At 35.0% G+C, this 23,178-nt stretch overlaps 1 protein-coding gene across 6 annotated transcripts in view; it reads right to left on the bottom strand.

Moving 5' to 3' along the window:
• Nucleotides 1-23,178, bottom strand: part of KLHL13 (kelch like family member 13) — a 195,638-nt gene that overhangs the window by 5,587 nt on the left and 166,873 nt on the right. For all 6 annotated transcript variants that reach the window (XM_036929961.2, XM_036929962.2, XM_036929956.2 and 3 more), the window contains 3 exons: nt 17,232-17,364; nt 16,495-16,691; nt 7,443-8,238 (listed from right to left, as the gene is read on the bottom strand). In XM_036929961.2, the coding sequence (XP_036785856.1) occupies nt 7,443-8,238; nt 16,495-16,691; nt 17,232-17,364 (1,126 nt within the window). The remainder of the gene's footprint in view (nt 1-7,442; nt 8,239-16,494; nt 16,692-17,231; nt 17,365-23,178) is intronic.

Here is a 23,178-nt window from a genome sequence, read left to right as displayed (position 1 = left end):
TTAGTGTGATCCTTTTTTAAAAGGCAGAAATAAATAGGATCATTACAAGGACTCTGGTCAAAAGCACAAAATCAAGACTTGACTTGAAAAATTTATACTATTTATTGTAGACACTGCCAGTTGTTAACCCAATTTCTTGCCTCCCTAACCTTGCTTTTTTCTTACTAACATAACCTTAACACTGCTCAAGGAAGCACTGTGACAAAATCAAAATAAAATTGAAATTAGCAGGTTCCCCTGAAGCTCGAGTTGACCATAGGATATTGTTCTAGGTAATGAAATGGAAGCCAGAGTCTACTGAGTGGGTTATGTGATCAAGCCACAGGAATAAGGTTTAGCTGCTTGCAGCCAAATGCAGTTCTAACTGATGAATCATCCTTCAAACAAGATTTCCTATTTAACAAAAAATAATGTGAGAGCAGGCAAATCTAGAGAGAGAGATTGAGTGAAAGAGATTTTCTACTCCAAGAATTTCATTTCTTCATCAAATTCACCATGTGAAGTACTTATTTCTCCTTGAACAACACCAATATTATGTCACCTCTCATATCCCTTTACTGGGCTCCTTTAGCTTTGAATTTTCAGTCTTATTTCAAAGGCTTTTACAATTCTCATTTTGATCTAATCTCTTATTAGTTTTGTTCATTGCTTCAGGCTTGGGCTCTTCCTGATTTTATTTCTTCTACTACCTTACATTAAGTAGCAAGATCCTGCAAAATCTCTCCCCCAAATAAAGGCTATTTCCACAATTAATAACAAGCTAAAACTCTTTACTCCAGTACTGTTTTTGACTATTTCCACTCACTGGATGTTTTCTTTAATGTTCATTTCCATCTGCCCTTAGCATGACTTTCACCTAACTGACAAGGAGAATCCTACTCAATGAACATTATTATCTCTCTCCACTTACACAGGATCTAGTATATTGATTGGTAGTTGGCGTCAGCAAAGTAATAATGGTAGGGTTTTAGCTGATAAAAGAAAGTAGCCTTATCACACCTCTTGCCAGTGAAAGGATTTTAAAAGACTTCCAGAGATCATCTTTTCCATCTATCTGATGTCAAAGATAGGTTTTACTATAGTTCTATGCGTTTTTTAATGAAGAACTCGGCCTTGAACTTTGGAATTTCTAGAATCTAACAGTCTCTCCTTATGTCTAATTCAATGTGTTCTGTTGCAGTTTTCATTAGTTTCCTCTTATTCTTTTTATAGTGGAGCTAGTAAGTTGGGTAGCTATTCACTCTTTATGATTATTAAGATTTTCTTATGTACAAAGATAATGCTGTTCTTCTGTTAGTGAGTTAACTGTACTGTTCTTCCCTAATAGGGGCTAAAAGAATCCATCTATACTTTCTCATGTAGGAGCCCCTAAGTGTAAGATGGCTATTAACCACCAGTAACATAATAACTATGTAATAGTTCATCAGCCCTAAACTTGTCTTCTTTGAGCTAAATAATCCATCTCCTTTAGCTTTCCTAATCATTTAACCTTTACTGTCAACGTTTAGACTTTCTCCATGCAGAACTGCAGTTGTTACTAGTAAAACCAATAGTATTTAGTTTTAAAATAGAATACACCTAACTGAAAGTGTATATACATGCCCTTATTTCTATTTTCCATATTAACAAGGCAGCAGGATATAGGTTAGTGCCAACAACCCTGAGACGGGGAGGGAACCAAGGGATGATGCCAGGCAAGGAGTTGTAGCCACAAAGCAGTTCATCACAGCCTGTGAGAGGTAGGAATGGTAATGAGGTAACTGGTAAAACCTAGAGCAGGGATCAAACTACAGCCCTAAAACCAAAGCCAGTATGCCCCCTGCTTTTGTATGCCCTACAATGTAAAAATATAAATGGTTTTTACATTTTTAAAGAGTTGGAAAAAATCAAAGGAAGATTTGGTGACATATAAAAATTACATGGAACTCAAAATTCAGTGTTCATATTTAAAGCTTTATTGGAGCACAGCCTCATCTATTTGTTTCTACGTTGTCTGAAGTTGCTTTTGCAATACAACCACGAAGTTGATTTGTTGGGACAGAGATCCTATGATCTGTAAAGGCAAAGATATTTACTTCTGGCCCTTTCCAGAAGTTTGCTGATCCCTATTCTAGAGAATCATCTTTGGTAGTCTGGTGCTTGGTACTTAAATTAGAGACCTTCTCCAATTGAAGAATTATACTTAGGTTGGTTATTTCAGAAATCTCATCAGGAAGGCCTATTTTCTCAGCTGATTCCATTAGTGTGCAGAATTGGTCCCAACGGATGATATAGAATCTACTTGTTCTTTGATATTAGGAAAGAGATCAGGCCTGAAGATAACCATTTGAACAATGATGGCTCTTACAGAGAGGGACATGGTCTGTAGAACCCAAAAGTGACAGATGGTGACTTGTTCCTTAATGAAGAATACCACAAACCCATTAAGGGATATGGAGGTATATGATAAATATAAGAAACTTTATTATATTTTTATTTGAAAAAATCTAACACAATTTATGTAAGTTATTTCATTATTTGAAAGCTTGAATTATTAATATTTAACTGAAGTGAAAGATATCTGAGCTGTCATATTTCTCTTCAATATAGAAAACCTCAATGGAAGATCAATTTCTTATATGACATGATTTTGAAAGATGCTAGAAATAACTGACTCCTTTTTCACTTAAGTGACAGCTACTCTAAGCTTTCTGTAGTTTCCCATTGTACCTGGTGTCAAAGGAAAGCAGCATTTCTAAGAAGTTACATTTCAGCAATACCCCAGGCTCACACACACACTGGTAGTATCTTCTTGATAGGCTTTGGGCTTAGGTCCAAAGACTCCATGAAAATATTCTAAAAGGAAAAATGCATTAAAATGATCTAAAATGCTTTGCAAATACTGCCACTGCTTTCTTTTCATAATTATATGTAGGCAGTGGTTATAGTATGTATGAAGAATAAACGATGTGCTGGTACTAATGAACCTGTTAAATTGTTAAATGACTCTCCCATCAATCCCCCCTTCCTACCACCCATTCCTATTCTCTTCCCTGTTTATACAGGCATATTAATATGGCAACATAATCAGTTAAGATGGGAATGTTCACTTAATACAACAGATGTCCATATGTGCATGTGGTGCGAGTCCATTAGAGAAGCACTAATGTTTAAAGACCCAGCCTTTGGCTGGAACATTCAGAAGTAGAAGCAAGCTTATTCTGTGAAAAAAAAGGGGGGGGTGGGGCAAGAAAACTGGAAAAGCCAACAGATACATATACTTTTCTTACTTATACAGAGAAACATTATTAATGGATCAAATTCAGAATAAGTCATTGTTATTTTTTTTTACAAGGTAATCAGGGCCAGTTACGTAGGGTTTGTTTCCATCAACAATATAGAGAGTCTACTTGCTCCTAAAATAGGAGGAACTCAAAGGGGTGGGCTGGGTCAGGAAAACAAAAAAAGCCTCTTGCTTCCTGGTTTCAGGCAATGACTCTTTTTGGCCTGAAGCTTCTCCTGGAATCAAAACTCTCAATTTGATTACACTTAAGTCAGTCACATGATTTTTAAAAACCTTCGAATATATTTTAACTTAAAATATTTAGTATAGCGGATCTCACTCCCCAACTTCAAGCTCTACTATGAAGCCACAGTAATCAAGACAATTTGGTACTGGCACAAGAGCAGAGCCACAGACCAGTGGAACAGAATAGAGACTCCAGACATTAACCCAAACATATATGGCCAATTAATATTCAATAAAGGAGCCATGGACATACAATGAGGAAATGACAATCTCTTCAACAGATGGTGCTGGCAAAACTGGACAGCTACATGTAAGAGAATGAAACTGGATCACTGTCTAACCCCATACACAAAAGTAAACTCCAAATGTATCAAACCTGGATGTAAGTCATGAAACCATAAAACTCTTAGAAAATAACATAGGCAAAAATCTCATGGACATAAACATGAGTGACTTCTTCATGAACATATCTCCCCAGGCAAGGGAAACAAAGGCAAAAATGAACAAGTGGGACTTTATCAAGCTAAAAAGCTTCTGTACAGCAAAGGACACCATCAATAGAACAAGAAGGTATCCTACAGTATGGGAGAACATATTCATAAATGACAGATCCAATAAAGGATTGACATCCAAAATATATAAAGAGCTCACACACCTCAACAAACAAAAAGCAAATAATCCAATTAAAAAATGGGCAGAGGAGCTGAATAGACAGTTCTCTAAAGAAGAAATCCAGATGGCCAACAGGCACATGAAAAGATGCTCCACATCGCTAATCATCAGAGAAATGCAAATTAAAACCACAATGAGATATCACCTCACACCAGTAAGAATCGCCATCACTGAAAAGACAAACAACAACAAATGTTGGTGAGGTTGTGGAGAAAGGGGAACCCTCCTACACTGCTGGTGGGAATGTAGACTAGTTCAACCACTGTGGAAAGCAGTATGGAGGTTCCTCAGAATGCTCAAAATAGAAATACCATTTGACCCAGGAATTCCACTTCTAGGAATTTACCCTAACAATGCAGCACTCCAGTTTGAAAAAGACAGATGCACCCCTATGTTTATCACAGCACTATTTACAGTAGCCAAGAAATGGAAGCAACCTAAGTGTCCATCAGTAGATGAATGGATAAAGAAGATGTGGTACATATACACAATGGAATATTACACAGCCATAAGAAAAAAACAGATCCTACCATTTGCAAGAACATGGGTGGAGCTAGAGGGTATTACGCTCAGTGAAATAAGCCAGGCAGAGAAGGACAAGTACCAAATGATTTCACTCATATGTGGAGTACAAGAACAAAGGAAAACTGAAGGAACAAAATAGCAGCAGACTCACAGAACCCAAGAATGGACTAATAGTTACCAAAGGGAAAGGGACTGGGGAGGATGGGCGGGAAGGGAGGGAAAAGGGCAGGGAAAAAGAAAGAGGGCATTATGATTAGTATGTGTAGTGCGTGGGGGGCACAGGAGGGCTGTGCAACACAGAGAAGATAAGTAGTGATTTTACAGAATCTTACTATGCAGATGGACAGTGACTGTGAAGGGGTATGTGCGGGGGACTTGGTGAAGGGGGGAACCTAGTAAACATAATGTTCTTTCTGTAATTGTAGATTAATGATACCAAAATTAAAAATATATATATTTTGAAGCAAATATGATAAATATTAGCAGTCTTAATTCTGGCAGATGAGTACATGGGTGTTCATAGTGTTGTTTTCTTTAATTATCCACATTAAAATATAATTTAAAAAAATATTTAGTATAGACTGGACTTGGTGGGTATGCTAATTATTGAGAAAGCAATCATTTTTTATAAAATTTTACTCACTCATAGATTATAATAGATAATTCCAAAGAGAAAGAAGGAAGCATCATTGGCGTTTAAATGGAATTACAGTTGCTTCTTGGTATTGAGGGTTTGTGTCCATATTATATTCATTCATCTATTTGTGAAAAATGCAGTTTATGAATTAAGATTAAAATGGGCCTATATTTACCATCCAGAGGGGTAATATTTTTTTAGAATATTTAAATCATTACCCTTAGGTTTAAGTTCTGGGAGACTGTGATTTTTAAAGCCTCAATATAATTAATCAGTTATTAAGAATTTAGCAATACTTCATGAAAAGCATGCTTGTCCTGTTTCTTTTTCCTTTCAAACTGGAACAGAGAAGACTGTTTTAAATAGGAGAAGGAAGGGTTTATTTCTGAAGGTTATGAGTAAGGAAGCCAGCCACTTGCCCAATGGGGTAGGTCTACTTCTTGTTCCCAATTAAGTACAACATGAAGAGCTCAAATGGAGTGGGGTTTGTTGGGAAAAAGAACCCTCTAGCTTCTTGGTTTTATGTATGACTCTCCTTGGTCTGAAGATCATAAATGTTTAGAAGAATAAGGCCTCTAGTCAATATTAGGGATAATGTATTGAAAACTTAATACATAGCTGCATATTAACAGGGGTGATATCAATAAGCAAGCACAGAGTGAAAAATGGAGCTATTTCCTTTAAGAAAAGAAGTTTCAGAATGGCCACTGACTGTCAGAATTGATGGCCTGTAATTTGTAAACTCGTAAAGATGATTTTATTAGAACAGTGTTTCTAAGAAAGTGCCAAGTCACTACTTGCATCTTCTGGGTATTTCCAGATAACATAAATTTCACATGGTACAATAACATGAAAATAGTGTGGCTGAGTTGACTAAGGAGACCTGAAATGACAATTCTACGCAAAGGGTGCTAATGCCTCAAGTGCTTTTAGAAATCTGACTATTAAACTATATTGGGAAACCCATGTGGTTCATGATCATGACACCTAGTCCAACTATCTTGAAAGCCTGGTCTGAAAAAAATAACATTGTGACAATGAAGAGAAAAAAACCTGTGGGTAGGAAAGATCAGTAATATTTAGACCATGTCACTAACAAGAAAGGGCTTGAGAAGCTTGAAAGTATAAGAGCCAAGAGATCTTTTTGTTTCCCATAAATAGCTTATTCCCAAATCCATTCAACTACCATTTATTGTTTAGAATACTGAAGAAAAAGATTCTGATAATTTTTATGAATTTTTCCAGAGCCAATGCTAATATTTCAAACTTCCCAAGCATTATGGAACCTGAAATACTGGTCACTGCAAGAACCCTGTTTCTAACAGAGAATAAAGAAGAGGGGTGGAAAAAAGGCCAAACAAGAATGGTAATGAGAGATCTGTAAGACATGGTATAAATAACAAAATTAGAGTTAATTTATGTAGCCAGCTTTATGTTAGCTGTACTATGGCCAATCTTAGATTAGAAAGACAAAAAAGTGACCATCAAATAAAGTTTACCAGGTCAGTTTACAGTGAGGAAAACTGGTATTTCACTAAGAGAGAATGATTTTTAAAACTAATAGCCACAGATTATCATACCATAAATATACTTTGGATGATACTAAACTTTGTACATTTAACCAATAAAGAAAATTATCTTACTACGTGGATGCTGATAGGTAACACATCATGTAAAAAAGAATGGAAGTCAGTCCTCAGTAAGGAACGATTTTTAACCTGTTCAGTAAAATATTATGCAGGCTTTTAGAAATGGGAAATAAGGACATATGCCAAACTTCTGTCCAGATCCTATTAGAATTTAAGTTAGCAGAATATACTTTGTAGTTGAACCTTCAAGTTGAAAACCAATATACTGCATGAATAAAATATTCTGCCACATACTGATGTATTTATAAGATATAATTTATACCCTGCCAAAAATATATGCCCAGATTAGGCATACAGATTGTCTGATATTTTCTAAGAAAAACAGCTTAAAATGAAATCTAAGCTACATTTTTATGCCTTCAATTTTACAGAACTGATTATTTAATGATTCAACAAGAATTTGGGGGTAAAGAAATCAGTCTCTATGCTTAATATAAATGCACACACTTACGCAGTTCACCAGCTGCATTTCGCCCACCGACTGCATACAGATATCCTTTGAGGGCACTTAGGTGGAAGAAGGTGCGCTTTTCATTTAAAGATGCAACTTGCATCCATTTATTGTATCGAGGATCAAATCTGAACACTGTATCAACTGCCGTTTTTCCTTTTGTGTCATAATTACTCTGTCCACCAACGACGTAGAGGAAATTTCCAATGACGGCAATGCCATGCTGGTACCTTGGGGCATCCATGGGGGCTAACGATTTCCATTCATGGGCCTTTTCATCATACATGCGTAATTCCTTGCTGACAACCAGCTGCTGCCTCAGCACTCCTCCTAGGGTAACCAAATGAGTGGTGTCAGACCGAATGGCAGTCCTGTCTGACTGCATAACTGGCTGCATATATGGCATCATTTGGTAATTGCTGGCTTCCAAAAGGAGATTCACACAAGTATTGTCAGTTCTCATGAAATCCACGGTTTGCACGTAATTAATGAGCTCCTGTGGTGTCATCAGTGGAAATCGTATGTTCTTCATTAATTTTGCAGCAAAGTCCATCCGAGGTTCTTCCAGGCGTAGCCAGCGACAGGTAGCCTTAAAAAGCTCAAGTTCAGTGCAATGCTTAAGGCTATTACTAGAAAGCACAAAGGCAAGACGCTCAAAAGGGAGTTTCAAGAACTCCCCCGTGCTCAGCAATGCAGGAAAATTCTTCAAGACGAAACTGTTAACGTATTTATCCACTTCTGTCAGATTGTAGGTGTTGGCGATCCGCCCAACTTCGACACAATTGTCTAAAGTGACCTATTCAGCCAATAAGAAAAATTAAAACACAACTACTTTCATGACACTTACATCTGGATAACATAAATACCTGTTCTAAAATTTACTAGAATGTTCTAGAATAAATTATGTTTATTTTCCATATAGATGCAAATGAAGAGTCTTACATAAATAAATTAATGTTCTAAAGAGAACTCACAAACCACCTTTACCTAATTCAGTAGAAAAGCAGCTAAAAGAAAATCAGTTAGTAGGTTAGAAGTTACTCCAAGAAACAATTCAAAAATGTGTGCTCCCTCCCAAAAAGTGGAAATTGTGGAAAAATAGAGGGTTATTCATTATGGTTTGTCTCAGTCTACTTTTCTTTCTTTCTTCCTTCCTTCCTTCCTTCCTTCCTTCCTTCCTTCCTTCCTTCCTTCCTTCCTTCCTTCCTTCCTTCCTTCCTTCCTTCCTTCCTTCCTTCCTTTCCTTCCTTTCCTCTCTCTTTCTCTCTCTCTTTCTCTCTCTCTCTCCCTCTTTCTTTTTTATTAAGGTATCATTGATATACAATCTTATGAAGGTTTCACATGAGCAACACTGGTGACTACAGTCACCCATATTATCAAGTCCCCCCACACGCCCCATTGCAGTCACTTTTCATCAGTGTACTAAGATGCTATAGAGTCATTACTTGTCTTCTCAGTGCTGTACTGCCTTCCCTCTGTCAGTCCACTTTTCTTAAAAGTCCAGTTCTCTTAGTCATGATTCTTAAAAGTAACGCAGTTAGCAAACCCACAAACAGAAAATCTCTAATATGGGATCCCTAGCGTTCTCTTTTATGTAAACAGTCGCCATTTGTTACAATGATTCATTTTGATACCTTCAAAAGTTATTGCTTATACATAGTGAGGATAATTTAATAGGGCAATTTTTCCTAGGGTGAAGTTATTTTCCACATTATTTATCTGGAAATATAAGGAAAGGAATCACTTTTGTGAAGGCTGGAATGGGTGTGTGTATATCAAATTACTCATGTAATTCTGGTTATCATGACGGCTTGCGATGTAGAGTTCCTCAGCCACTCTCTTACTCCCAGCCTACTCAAGCTCCGCTGGAGTCAAGATGAGCCCAGAAAAATTTCCCCAGCAAAAGGAGAGAAGTTATGGAGAGGCCTCTTTAGCAAGAGCTCTTTTGACTACTTTAAGAACTGATTGGTCAAGTAAACTGGTCAAGTGAAAATAGGCAAATCATATCAGCAAATACTATGCAAGGAATAAATCCCTAAGACAAGCCTACCCTACAAATGTCCATATGTGTGTGTACAAATAGAGACAGGTCATAGGCAAATGACTCAAATGACTTTTCTTAAATTTGTCGTGTGTGTGTTCACAAATGTCACACAAATCTCACTGATACAACTGCATTGCTAACAGATTGGAAGATGATTAAGAGAAAATTGGCTAATCATTCTATTATCCTTTTATTTAAAAGCTGAAATGAAAAAAAGACCTGAAAAGAAACTAAAATAATTAGCCCTCTGTGGAAATAACAGCCCGGTTGAGATATAATACCACTGAAAGCTCTCATACACATACACAAAGCTATTTTCATAGATTTATTACTCAAGAAGAATTTCAACTTTTAAGCAGCTAGCTGACTTGCTTTGCAGAAATCACCAGCAATTTTTAATTGCTTATTACACTGAATAGCTATATGTAAAAAAATACCTAAAATATAATCGCAACACAAAATAACTAGGAAAAATACATTAACAAATTATGAGCCTTTGGAAATACATAGTTTAACACTGTTCAATACCTTGAGTTTCTAATGCAGTTAATTAAAAGTCCACTTTAATCCAATTTTCAGAGTGGCAATTTGGTGTCTTATAAAATTTTAGGCTGTGTAAATGAAATTAAAATTAATACCCAATTATCCAAATCACTTTGGGTGGAAGGAATTCCTGTTTGGGGTAACATATTCACTTTCTGAGGCAAGTGAGAAATAGCGCATTGTGTAGAGCAAGGGTAATTTGCACTGTGGAACACATTTACTACTATGGGTAAGCAAAACTAGATGACTACGCAAAAAATAACTCCTAAGTATGCAGATCCTCATTATTATTGATATGAATACAAATAGAAACAACAAAGAATGGATACTTGGTACTTTAAATAGGCAAAATGATGTCATCAATTGTCAGACACCAAATTTAAATATAAATTTGTAGCATATAAAATGTCAGGATTAAAGATTAGAAACCAAACGGTATAATTTAAAAATGCAGTCAAGGTATTTAGTGCTTTTCCCTTTTCCCTCTTCAACTTAATCCAATAAGAAAACAATTATTAAATTAACAGAATAAAGAAAGTACCTTTTATTTAAAGGCATTTGGAAAATACCTTCTATACATCAGTACAGTCAGATACAGATGCACAGGACTGGAAAGACCTTGACAGACCGCCCTGTCAATACAGGTAGTTGCCTATCTTTTCTTAAAAATCTTCAGAGAATGGTGTTTCATAACCTTCTGAATTGTTATCTTTTTGATAGAAGGACTAAATAATTTCTGTAGCTTATGTACAACAGCTACAACGCTGTGGTTGTAAAACAAAGGTAAAATACTATGATTAACAGCAATAAAAAAATTAAAGATGTGGTTATAGATACAACTAAAAATAGAATACATGTTGAATTAACATAGATAATTACTAGAACCTTATTAATTTTAAAATGAAACTCAGATAAGAAAAATACATAATAGGAAATTAATTTTTATGAAGTGCATATACTGAAAGATAAAAAATGAATTGTAGAATATAGGGATTATAGAAACAAAGCCTAGAATAACAGTTAACAATATAAGTTGATCAAAATGATAGAATAATGGTAAACAATTTTTGGAAAAATACAGAATATTCAATTATAGGTCATTTCAACTTATCTCAGTCATGATTCATAAATGTGCTTCAACTAGCATATACCTAAACATTTAGCCTAGACAGTATTTAAATAATGGATATGTGCAGTCACATAACATATAATGAATTTCATGTATATAATACATTTTGAAAATATAAAATATGAATTTGATGGTTTATTTTTTAAAAAACTCACAAATAGAAAGAACTCTAATTTTACCAGAACATATAACCTGGCCAAAATTCCAGAGTTATTACAGAAGTAATAATTCTATTAGCATTTTTAAATGACAGACAAGCAAAAGAGGACAAAATTTCTCAACCACTTATGAGAACCAATAAAACTGTTTTTAAGATAATCAAGTACGCATTTAAGTTTCCTTGATATAAATTATTATAATTATTGTATTTTAATCAAACAACCTTCATGGTCACACTAAAGGCAGTTCCAAGCATCATAATTTTCAAACTGGTATTTCAAATTGTTTAAATCACACCCAATGCACACAAACATTATCATTAACATAATTTGGTATTTTAATGATAGGTTTCATCAGAAATCTGTGATGTTATTTTGTTGAAGATCAGTGTCTTATACAAATAAATTCCCATTAAGGAAAAAATAAAATAAAAAAAAGCAAATGAAGATCTTCTTTTGTACTTTCAAGGGAAATGTAAAGATTAAGAAATTAGCTGGCAAATTTTGGGGGACTCCTCAGACACTCAATGCACTAAATTCTGCCTGGTGCTATGTAGTTTATTAAAATGACAGCCTGGCGTCAAGTACAACCAATGCCAAGAGAGAGGCCATGGCAACAGAGACAGACTGGGGATAAATCATACAAACTACTTTAGTGGGTGGGGGCTATAATAGCCATCTTTTCCCGGGTCTCCTTCGACAGGTGAGAACATTGCAGGATACAGGGAAGAGACCTTTGTTAAGAAGAACAAAGGGATGACTAAAATACAAAAGCTTTCTCTCTCAATCTTTGTCTCTCTTCAGATTCTAAATGTCATTTGAGGTGACTACTGATGGTGTCTCCAGCTTGGGAACTCCAATTTTCTTTTTCCTTTGTACTTTGAATGCATTTCCTTTATTGGATGCAATATTAGACATTATTATTATTATGGTTATGGGGGAATGAATTAGTTTGAGCTCAGGCTGTGCCTCCTCATTCCCTACAGAGTCCCAGATGGCAGATGGGCAAGAATTGGGTGGTTAAAGTTATAGGCAGGGATAATATTTAGAATATTTAAAAACCAAACAGTATGGGTACCAACTAATCAGAATAGATGCTCAACCAACCATAAACAACTGGTATTTGGGTAGTACTTGCTGAGTGTCAACCTCAGCAATAAGAAGTCAAGATTGGTTTGGGAAGAGGAAAACAATTGGTTCATTATAAAATTATCTATACACTTTTTCTCTGATTTGCATTAAACCTCCCCAAAGGCAAAAAAAAAAATTCTGAAATCACAGCTTTGTTAATATTTATGGATGAATCCAATTTAGATTAAATAAGGAATGGAAATTTGTTTACTGTACAGGAAATTCTTATGTTAAGATGAACATTCCCAAAGCTTGCTGCTGATATCATCACCTAACAGCAAAACAGTCTTTTCCAATAACTTCTGAGTCCCTTCCATTTTCCCTTTAGAGAACCCCTTTCCTCTGCCTTTTGCCTCTCTCCCACACATGCATCTCCTTTGTTTTCCACCATCTCCACCTCTTCACTACCCCCAGTCACCTGAACAAAATTTCTCTACATTTCACTATAAGCTCCTCACCCCAATCAATGATAATAAATGTAGAGATGGAACCAATGATATGCTTGTATCAAGGAGAAAAAGAAACACAACTTTTAAAAAATGAGTTTAAAGAAAGAGTATCACCAAGGCTAAGGCGCATTTTCATTCTCTGATTAAATATGCTTTTATATAAAAGAAAACGGTTTCTCGCTCACCTTCATTCTGGTTTATTTATTCCGTATAATTGTATATTTAATTTGTAACATCTCCAGTTCAATTGCAAATGTCCTATTTCAGCAGCCTTACATTAAATCAGGTTTGGGGGGCTAGCCTGTAATCCTCCATAACAGTAATTCTGTGGGGCAAATGCTAGATGCTTCAAATTCTAAACAGCAAACAAATGATTTACAAAATTTAACTACAACCTGTTTGTAAATCAGAGAATGGCTGGATGGCATGTAGCATGCTGTAGTTATGCAATGTCATAAGGACAAAACTAATGTAATTTTTATTGGTATATAACGAAACAAAGGTAATTTCCCATTATCTCCATGATAAATGAAAGTAAATGTTTTTAGTTCTACAGAAAATTATACCTGCTCTGCTTTCTGTCTTTCACTGTCATCTTTTTGTAGTCATTTCAATAATCTTCTTTTCCACAACTACCAAGAAAATAACATGGCAAGAACAAAAGTGCCAGGTCCTATAAACTATAATACTAATTACCATCCTAAGAGAGCACTATTACTGAAAAGGATGGCAAAGTTACGAGGGGAGTGGCTCTTGTTCTACTGAGCCTGATGTTCTGTTAGAAAAAAACTGATGTTATATACAGAGAAGACAAGTAGTGACTCTATAGCATCTTACTATGCTGATGGACAGTGACTGTAATGGGGTATGTGGGGGCGACTTGTTATAGGGGAAGTCTAGTAACCATAAGGTTATTCAAGTAATTGTACATTAATGATACCAAAAGAAAAAAAGAAAAAAACTGATGTTTCTATACCACCAAAGGCAAGTATGGCTTTATTATTGTATTTAAAATTATCATTCAAAACTAATGTAGAAATGCTTTGTGGGCCATTTGTTGGGTTGTGTTATATGTACCACTGCCCTTTTCATCCACACAGATGATTAAGAATGGGATAGAACAAAATTGCATTTGAAGCTAATTTTTCATTCTAAAAACTCAAACACAAGTAGTGTTTTTGGTTATGTAAACTATAATCACACTATATCATGAAAAATAGAAATCTAGTTCCTCCAAATGATTGGTTTAGGCACACAATTTTTAAAATATGAGATTGGTTTTCTTTAATCATCTATAATAACTTTGCTTGTGGGAGAACTGAAAACAAATCTACCTTTGAAAAATACACCATCTTGACACTTTGAGTTTTCCTAAGTGGGAAAGGCACCCAGCGCTACTGCTTTTCCTGACTGACTTGATTGCTCAGAAGGAAAGGGGAAATAAATAGGGTAAGGCTGAATGTTTCACTCAGAAATGGCATGCATGAAAGAAGGACAAAGGAAAAGTTGTATTTTACACAATCCTTGAACTAATAACCTGCCAGCTTTCCTCAAAAAGTATCATGGATTCTGAGAGTGAAGATTTCCGCAGTAAAATCACACAGACGTATCCTCAGCAAACAAGATGAAAGAGAAGTAAATAGAATTGCGCTAAAAAAAGGGGTTTCCTCAAAGCTCATAGGCAAGAAAGTTCTGAAACCAAGAAAAGCAGGAGTAAACTATACCACAAGTAAGCTTTGTCAGGGACAAGCCTCTTCTCCATTAGAAATGGTTTTAGGATGTCTGCAGAGGATACTAGGAATGAGAATATAACCTTTAAGACAGTATTAAGTGTTTATAAAAATGAAGACATTCTCAAAGCCCTAAAACATACACTTATAATAAATGTTTCAAATATGTTAAAGAACTAGTAACATTCTAATTACAGGAAATTTGTTAATATTGCAAAATTATGCTAATATCATCTCTAAATAAACTTGCTTTAAATAGAGTTCTCTAGAACAAAATTATTTTCTAATATTGTTATTTTGATAATTGTATACTTAACTAACTTTTCATAAACTGTGCTTTATCCAGATTGGTCCTTTTCTTTCAGGTAAACAAACTGACAGCAGCCAAATATCTAAAGCTCTATGTACTAAATTTTGGTATTAGAGGATAGGTCAACAATGTCTCTTATTAATGATTAGTTCCAAAGAAATCACAGTACTGTACCTGGTTTGGCTCAGGACGACCATGTGATGCTAATATCAATGTAAAGCTAAGATCAGTGTTAAGAGTCTATAAATGTAAGCATTTATTACTAAATTAATTATTAGACTTGATACATTAAAAAATACATTCAGTACAATTCATTTCTTTCTTGAGATGAAGTTGTTATATGATGTCAATGGCATACAAATGGAAGAAAGATGCTTATAGCTTCTGAGGGGAAGAGCCTTGTATAATTAAATTAAAATGAAATTTAGCCCTCAGATGCAGTAATGGTGACAAGCAGCACCATGGGAAATAAACATCACTTGGGCTATTTGTGCCATAGAGAAGAGGACAATATGAGTCAACACTATAACCATGCTGGCATAAAACCTTTAAAAATAGCAGTTAGTTTAACAGTTCATAAGGAATTTAAGACAGTAGTCTGAGTACTTTAAAATGGAAATAAGCAAAACACACTTTCAATAGTCCTGTTAAATAAGCTGTTGGCTGACTTTATAAGATAAAGAGTAGCTTATTAAAAAAATCATTAAGGACATGTTCTCTTGAAATGCAGGGTTTTTAAAACAGGGCTCCAATTTTAGTAAATGTAATTTTTAAAGGGCTAAGCAATTATTTACCAATATTAAAATTGGTATGAGTTTATAATGAATATAATAAATGAGAAAATACATCAAAATTTACTATTGCCGTAATTTTAAATCACAAAAGCAAACTCTGTAAGCTCTAGAAATCTTCTTGGTAATATTTTTTTTCAAGCAAGACATTTTGCTTCCTCAAAGTAAAATTTAAGGGTCTCAGCTAAAATAAGCCACTGTCTTCAGGAACTGGGTGATTGCTAAGTAGTTCACTGATTGGTAGTTGTGACCCCTCTTATCTATTAAAAAACACTAAAAACAATTCAGTGCGTGATGTGTTTCCATGGAATCACAATTTATGTCTTTTTAGGTTTTACACATAGGCATTAGTTCTTCTCAAGACCCAGATCCTACATTTAAAGGAAGAAAAAAACATTAGTGCACCTATTTCAAAAGATTTCTATAAGCTCAAGTTATATATCTACAGAATTCCATTTAAGAAGGCTGCTTGTATAAAATCATTAAGGTGAATAAAACCAGATGAAAATATGTAACATTAACAGGTTAAGGTCCATATCATTATCAATCACTGATTTTATTAAATGTATTAAATGATTCTGTTTTGTATAAACATGCCTGTACTACTTTACTACTTTCCTCTCAACTTGCTTCTAGATCACACACCACAAGACGCTGCTCTCTAATGGCCAAAATTTCACATATCAACACAACAGTTTCGAGTCTACTCCAAACAGGCTACATCAGAGTATATGCGGAAGAGATTTGAAGATTTGGAAATGTCTTACCCCAGATATGAGAAATACTTTGCAGAAGTCCAAAACAGGCAGGATCTGTAGAAAACTGGCAGCTTCCAGTGTGTCTTGAAGGTTGTCCATATTAAGAGAAAGCTTTGCAGTATAAATGAAATCAATAATTTTCCTTAAACCGACTTTGCTCACACCATGAAGCTTAATGCACATTAAGTCTTGTTCTTTCATTCCACCTTAAATAAAAAGACATTCAATTAAATGAAGGTGGAAAATTTAATTAAGGTCAAACTTCTGCTGCTAATTAGATGCAATAAAACCAAGGAAAAGTTTTATTCTGTGTAAGTGTTTGTGTCAGAGTCAGGCTTCTGCATATTTTACAGTTAAAGGAGTACACTTAAAAAGGAATATGTCTTTGGAGTTCGTATATGATGCAGTGCTTCCCAAATGTTCTCCTGTCACTTCATATCTTTTGATGGATCAAAGATTGATTGTGCTAGTGGGACCCAGACTCTCTAATGGCCCACTCATCTATGTGTCTGAAAAAGAGCTGTGAAATAAAGGTGGACAGAACTATGAAAAAGGTACATCCATTTCCCAAGCTAAAAAAGCGCCACCTACAACCACATGTATTGGGTATATATTCCTCTTGAAACCATTTATTCTGGTAACAACGAACACCAAAAGAACTAAATTTCACTTTAGAAATGAAAAGATTTAAACACATAAATTTCATACTGTTTTAGAGTGGATGCAGAGTTTAAGGGGCAACCTACCTGTGAACATAGCCTTGAAGTAATCGCTAGCAGAGGCCATCATGACTCTATGCACAGGGAAGGCATCATCTGTGTCACCTGGCATTAGGGTCACATCACAAAGCAATCCCTCAAGTCGAAGCTGGTCAAAGCCCTACCACAAAAACATGAGTTGAGCCACTTATCAAGGTAAAGTGGGTGTACAAATCTCTGCATGCTAAAGTTCCGTTTACATATTAATGTGTGTGTGTGTGTGACCTATTTGGGACATAAAGCCAACAGAATAATCACTCAGAAGAAGAAAATAACCAAACAGCTTGTTTGATATGTGACAATGTATATTTAATTCACTGTAGTAGAAAGATAAAATTAAGACTAATTTAGATTAAGAACAAATAAGGTAAGAATACGTACATTCGCTTATTTAAACAAACATTGGCTTTTAGCCTGTTTTAGAAAAAACATTTTTGTTTTCTTTTTTTCCCTCCACTTTTGTTTTCCAACATGCAGAATTAGAGCGTTGGACTAACATTCCTTTCCATAAAAATAAAATAACAGTCCTTTCATAGTGCTTTACTGAGGCACCTTGTATTTTTACTTTCTTTTTTTTTTGAGAAAGAAAAGGAACAGAAGAGTATCTGTGTTAACTGCAAGATAGGAGTTCCTTCCTACCAACTACATTTTTCCATCTCTTTGAGTTAGGAATTATCTTTCATATCCTTTTACTTGGTACATTGTTAGTGTTTGACCAATTATCTTTCAAGTTTCAAGTTTGGAATTGAATTATCTTTGGTAAAAAGAGCCCAGGGAGCTCCAACACAAGACATAATTGTCCCCAAATGCCTAAAATTTAGTGGAGAATTAATAGGCTAACACCACAGTTCAGAGAAGGGCCAAGGCTCTGGTGATAAGAAGGCCTGTTCCTCAGCTCTTCCACCCACTCCCTTGGTGTTCCCAACCAATGACAAATGGGCAGTTGTTTTTTGGCTCTACTCTTGGGACAATGAAACATTTTAAGATTCTAACAGGCTGGTAAAATGCATGAGAAGGAAATAATATACAGTTTAATAATGAAGCTTAAAAATGAAGATTTTGGCAAGACTACGTCTGTAATTTCTCAAGTAGAAATGTACTGTTATAAGAAATCATGAAGATGCTCACACAAATTACTTTCTAGTAATATGAAATAAGAATATAATACAGCAAAAACTAATAGCAAGGATTATACTATCCCCTTCATATTTTAATGACCCCAAATAAAACTTTTATTTAAAGTTGTTTTTTATGGAGTTAAGAAGCAAAAGGCATGACATACTGAAGAGCGCAGTTTTAGAAATATTGATCCTACACATATGTATAATATAAATCTCAGTCTAAACATCTTCCCATCATAATTTTTAAATTGCTTTTTAAAGAAAATGCTTGACTCTGCAGAACTGGAACTTCAAAGAGATAATGTGATCCAGCCACTTTCTCTCTGGAGAGAAATATAAATATTTTAATTCCAAAAATATTTATACATTATACATATACTTTAGAACAGAATTATGTATCATGTTTTTCTTTCTCCACCAGTGATTGATATATGTTTTCATTCATAAATATCACTTCTTTCACAAATGCCCCTTTTCCTTTATAAACACAAACATTATATCCCACCACCCTTGATATTTTCCATTTTCCACTGCTAAATCATCTCCTGTCCCTGTTATTCAGAAATGTAGAGGTAAAAAGAGATGTCAGTTTTAGGGGAATATTCTCATGCAGAGGCAAGAAGTCGCTCTTTGAAAATTCTTATAGTGAATCTAAACTGCAATGAATTTAAAGGGCTTACCTTTCAAATGTAGGTGAACTTTGGGAAGTACTGAATGTGACCACTGGGGTGGGGATGGGAGCCTTAAGCACTGAGGAGGGAGCCATTAGCTAGAACAGTTGAGGGACTAGCATGTTTGAATTCTTCAGTGCTTGGCACACAGTTGGCACTTAATGAATCTTCAATTAATGCATGAACAAACAAACCAGATTTTACCCAGAAGCCACAACTTGGTATTTTAAAACCATGTAGTCACACTGGGCAGAAGTTTAATTTCTGTAATTAAATTATAAATTTTTAATTTTGTAACTAGCAACCATGAACTTTATTTGTGAGACCTCTCCCAGTGAGAAAATGAACTTGGCCTACAGTGCTTATCTGTGGTAAACTGTAAAGGCTGAGATGAGAGAAGAGGAATTGAACCAGGGTTTGGGAGAAAATGTTGGCTCCCAAGGGCTTGACTTTTTTCCTCCCTCTGATAAATTTCAGGTTAAAAAAAATTAAATATCTACTTGTTGTAAAAATGTAGAAGGATATAAATTGGGAACTAAAGCTCCACTTCTTCTACTTACTAGGAACAACTACTGTTAGCAGTTTAGTATATCTACTTCCAGGCTATACACTAAATTTACCTTTTGCTTGAATGTATACAGGATTTTTTTTTAAGTGGGATAGTACACATACTGTTGTGCATTTTAAAAATTCACTCGAGCACATAACATAGATAGCCCCCATCTCAGTATATACAAAGCATCCTCATTCTTTATAGTGGATGCATAGTATTCCGTAGTGGGGGCAAAACATAAATTATTCACCCAGACTTCCCTGGTTGTCTCTCAAATTTGCCATTACAAGCAATGCTGCAGTGAACCTCCTTGTACATATACTTATTCATGAGACTGGATCTGTGGGACATACTCTTACAAGTGGAATTGTTCATTTGAAGAATATGTACTTTTTTATTTTTTTAATTTATTTTTTATTGATATACAATCTTACATTAGTTTCAAGTATATAACACAGTGGTTCAACAGTTACCCATATTATTAAGTCCTCCCCTCCCACTAGTACAGCCACTATCTGTCAACATAGAAAGATGTTACAGAATCACTGGCTGTATTCTCCATGCTGTACTACCATCCCCATGACCAACCTACATTACAATTGAGCATTTCTGTACCCCTTTGTCCGCCTCCCCCTTCCCGACCACCCATATCAACCCTTTCCCTGTGGTAACCACCAGTCCCTTCTCAGTGTACTTTTAAAGTTTTAATAGCAATTAGCTAGTTAAAACATGGTTTATCTTGGGAAATTTAATATACCTTGGGTACTGGCAAAAAAAGAGATGTCAAGACACCAATGAGACGAGATTAGGTACTGTATGCTGCTTTTATTTTTATTCTTCAAAATATTTTTAAATCTTCTTCTCTAAGATACACGTAGATCTCTTTGCAAGGCAATCAGGGCTTATTCAGTTGAAAGCAATGATTGTATCCTATCAGTTATTTTCTTTCACTAAAAAAGTTCCAAAACCTTCATGGCTCATTTGCTAGCTTGCCTTGTTTTTAAAATATTTCTACAATTATTTTCTCCTCAGAATTGAGTAATGTCAGGAGGATCCATTCCTACTACTTATTATTCTTTCTTTTTCCCTTTGAAAAAAATATATGGCTAATGCTTCCTGTATCATTATCTGTGTCATTTCTCATCTGGTCCATATCCCATCAAAACTGCTTGTTGAGGTATGTACTCAATCCTCAAAATCTGGACAGTTCACCTAAGATACCAGGAGCTTTTACCCACTCCACAAACTTCATTATTTTGCTTCCCTTTGCACTATCCTTATGAAAATCCTCTAACCTTTCTCAGTACAATCTGGAGTCCCCAAAGAAAGGACACTGAGGCTCCTAGACCACTTTTTATCATATTCCGAGTATCTTCTATTCTATGCTTGATTTATCTACCCTTGGCGAAGTGTCTGCTTTTGTGAGGTTTTGCATTCATTTTCACGTCATGTAGTTTCCCTTTCTATACATTTCACCACCCTTATTTGCAAATGCATAAATGGATAATTCCATTATCCAATTCCACATTTGCCAATTTTATTCCTGATTATTGCTCTTTATCCAAATAAGATCTGTCAATTCTGATTGCTTTCACAGATTCTAAATATCTTGTTTGTATGTCGTTATCTGTCTATCCCGGCTCTGTCTAAAGAGAAAAGAAGCTAAAGTTCTTTCTATAACATACTTTGCTTTATAGCAGAAGACAACCATTTCTCTAAACAGCTTTATAGTCTAATCTCATTAAGAACGCACATATTAAAAAAAAAGGGGGTAGACCACTCTCCACAATTCCCATCTGCCCTCTACATACCTACTTTTTGCTTTCCCTCTTGTAAATCTTCTCCCCTATTTAACGCTAGGAAAAATCTCAAAGATACCCTGCACACTTAAAATGTGTCCTTTTATTATAAAACCATTTTCTTCCACCAGGTTTATATTGACTCATTCCTCTTGTTAGAATTTTATAAGCTTTGTTGTCTATTTCCATATACTAGTCCACTATACACTGATACAGCTCTGCTTTATGCAAAATTGCTCAAAGTTTCCAATTAGTCTTTTAGAGCATCTTTAAAAGGGTTTCTATTTCTTTTAACTCAACCTCTTTCTACCCCAATCCTTATCTTAGTTTTCTAGTTTTCTATTCCTTCTGGGCTTTAGGTTCCATTTATGAGGGAATTGCTGACTGTTCTCAATTTCTTTACCCAATGTTTCCCTTTTCCCCTTCTATAAATCTCCTATATCTTCTCTTTTTCTTCTTCTTCACATATTTTTTGGGGAAAAACCCCACAAAATTTAAAAGAAGGTTTTTCTCTTTCTGTATTAAACTTACCCAATGTATCAAACCTTCAAATACAATTAAGCAGAAAGAGGCACATATGTAATACTCTGAAGGACCAAAACATTTTAAATGAGCTTGATAAATTTCAAAACAGTCCTATTAAAATGGACAAGGATATGTGCTGGCATTACACAAGTATAATATAGAAACCAGATGAGCTACAAATAATTTATAACAAAAGTTGATTGGCTATCAAAAGCTTTCAAATTAAATATAATGTTATGAAAAAAGCTAGATCAGTACTTTTAGGTATTAAAAAGACTTCTGGTAAGCAAATCTTTCCACTAACCTCTACACTAGAAATAAGTTACTAGCATATTCGATTGAGTTTTGATTACTATAATTTTGAAAAGGAAGTGGAGTAAAAAGGAAATGCATCCTGAGATCAATAGAAATTATTAATAGAAAATGTTTTATGAATAGAGATGAAGGAACTAAAGAGGAAAAGGTTAAGGAATGGGTTTACTCCAATCTTTAAGTAAATGTAATATATTTGATCAAAACAATACCATTGCCATGTTTTTATAAGGCTGCTCTTCACTTAATTGACAGGACAGAAAAGGAACAGAAGAGTGTTTAAGGAAAATGATATACAGATTGGATATAAAAGTTTATATTAATATTAATTAAACTTGCTATCATTATATAACCCTGCTTAGAGTTTAAAAACTTTTAATGGCTTTCCATCACTGCATTATATCACAATATAAAACTTTAAAGGCTGGCCCCAACTCAACTGTTCAACTTTATTTTTCATTATTTCCCTACGTACTCTGACCCATATTATCAGGTTGTTGTTCAGACTGTCTCATTGGTAAAAACCCAAGCCTACTTCTTTTCTAGTACCTTTATTGATGCCATCATTTTCACAAAGAATGTCCTCCCTCCTTCAAGGCCTAACTCGAATTTTACCTCCTTTGTAAAGCTATTCCTAACCAAATCTCTAAAATAGTAAAGCACACTTAGTCTGGATGCCCAATTTAGTGTTTAATTATATTCTGTAAATTTCTGTTTCCAGAGCAGATGAAGTAACAGGGACTGGATTTACCTTACCTCTTGAAACAACTGAAAACCAGACAAAATATATGAAATAAAAAAATAGTCCGACTAGTGTAAGAGAAGGATCTATGAAAGATGAGAAACAAGCTAGATGAGCCCCATGATTGCTTATTGCCTGGAGATCCCAAACAAAGGTACAGGGAGTGGGATCCCAATCGAAGCCCAGCATTCTTCCCTGGTTGAGTCAAGGGA

This window comes from Manis pentadactyla, chromosome X (assembly GCF_030020395.1).
Source record: "Manis pentadactyla isolate mManPen7 chromosome X, mManPen7.hap1, whole genome shotgun sequence".
In the NCBI taxonomy this organism is placed as follows: Eukaryota; Metazoa; Chordata; class Mammalia; order Pholidota; family Manidae; genus Manis; species Manis pentadactyla.
Note: the sequence above shows the minus strand (reverse complement) of the source record. Positions and strands in the feature narration are given on the sequence as shown.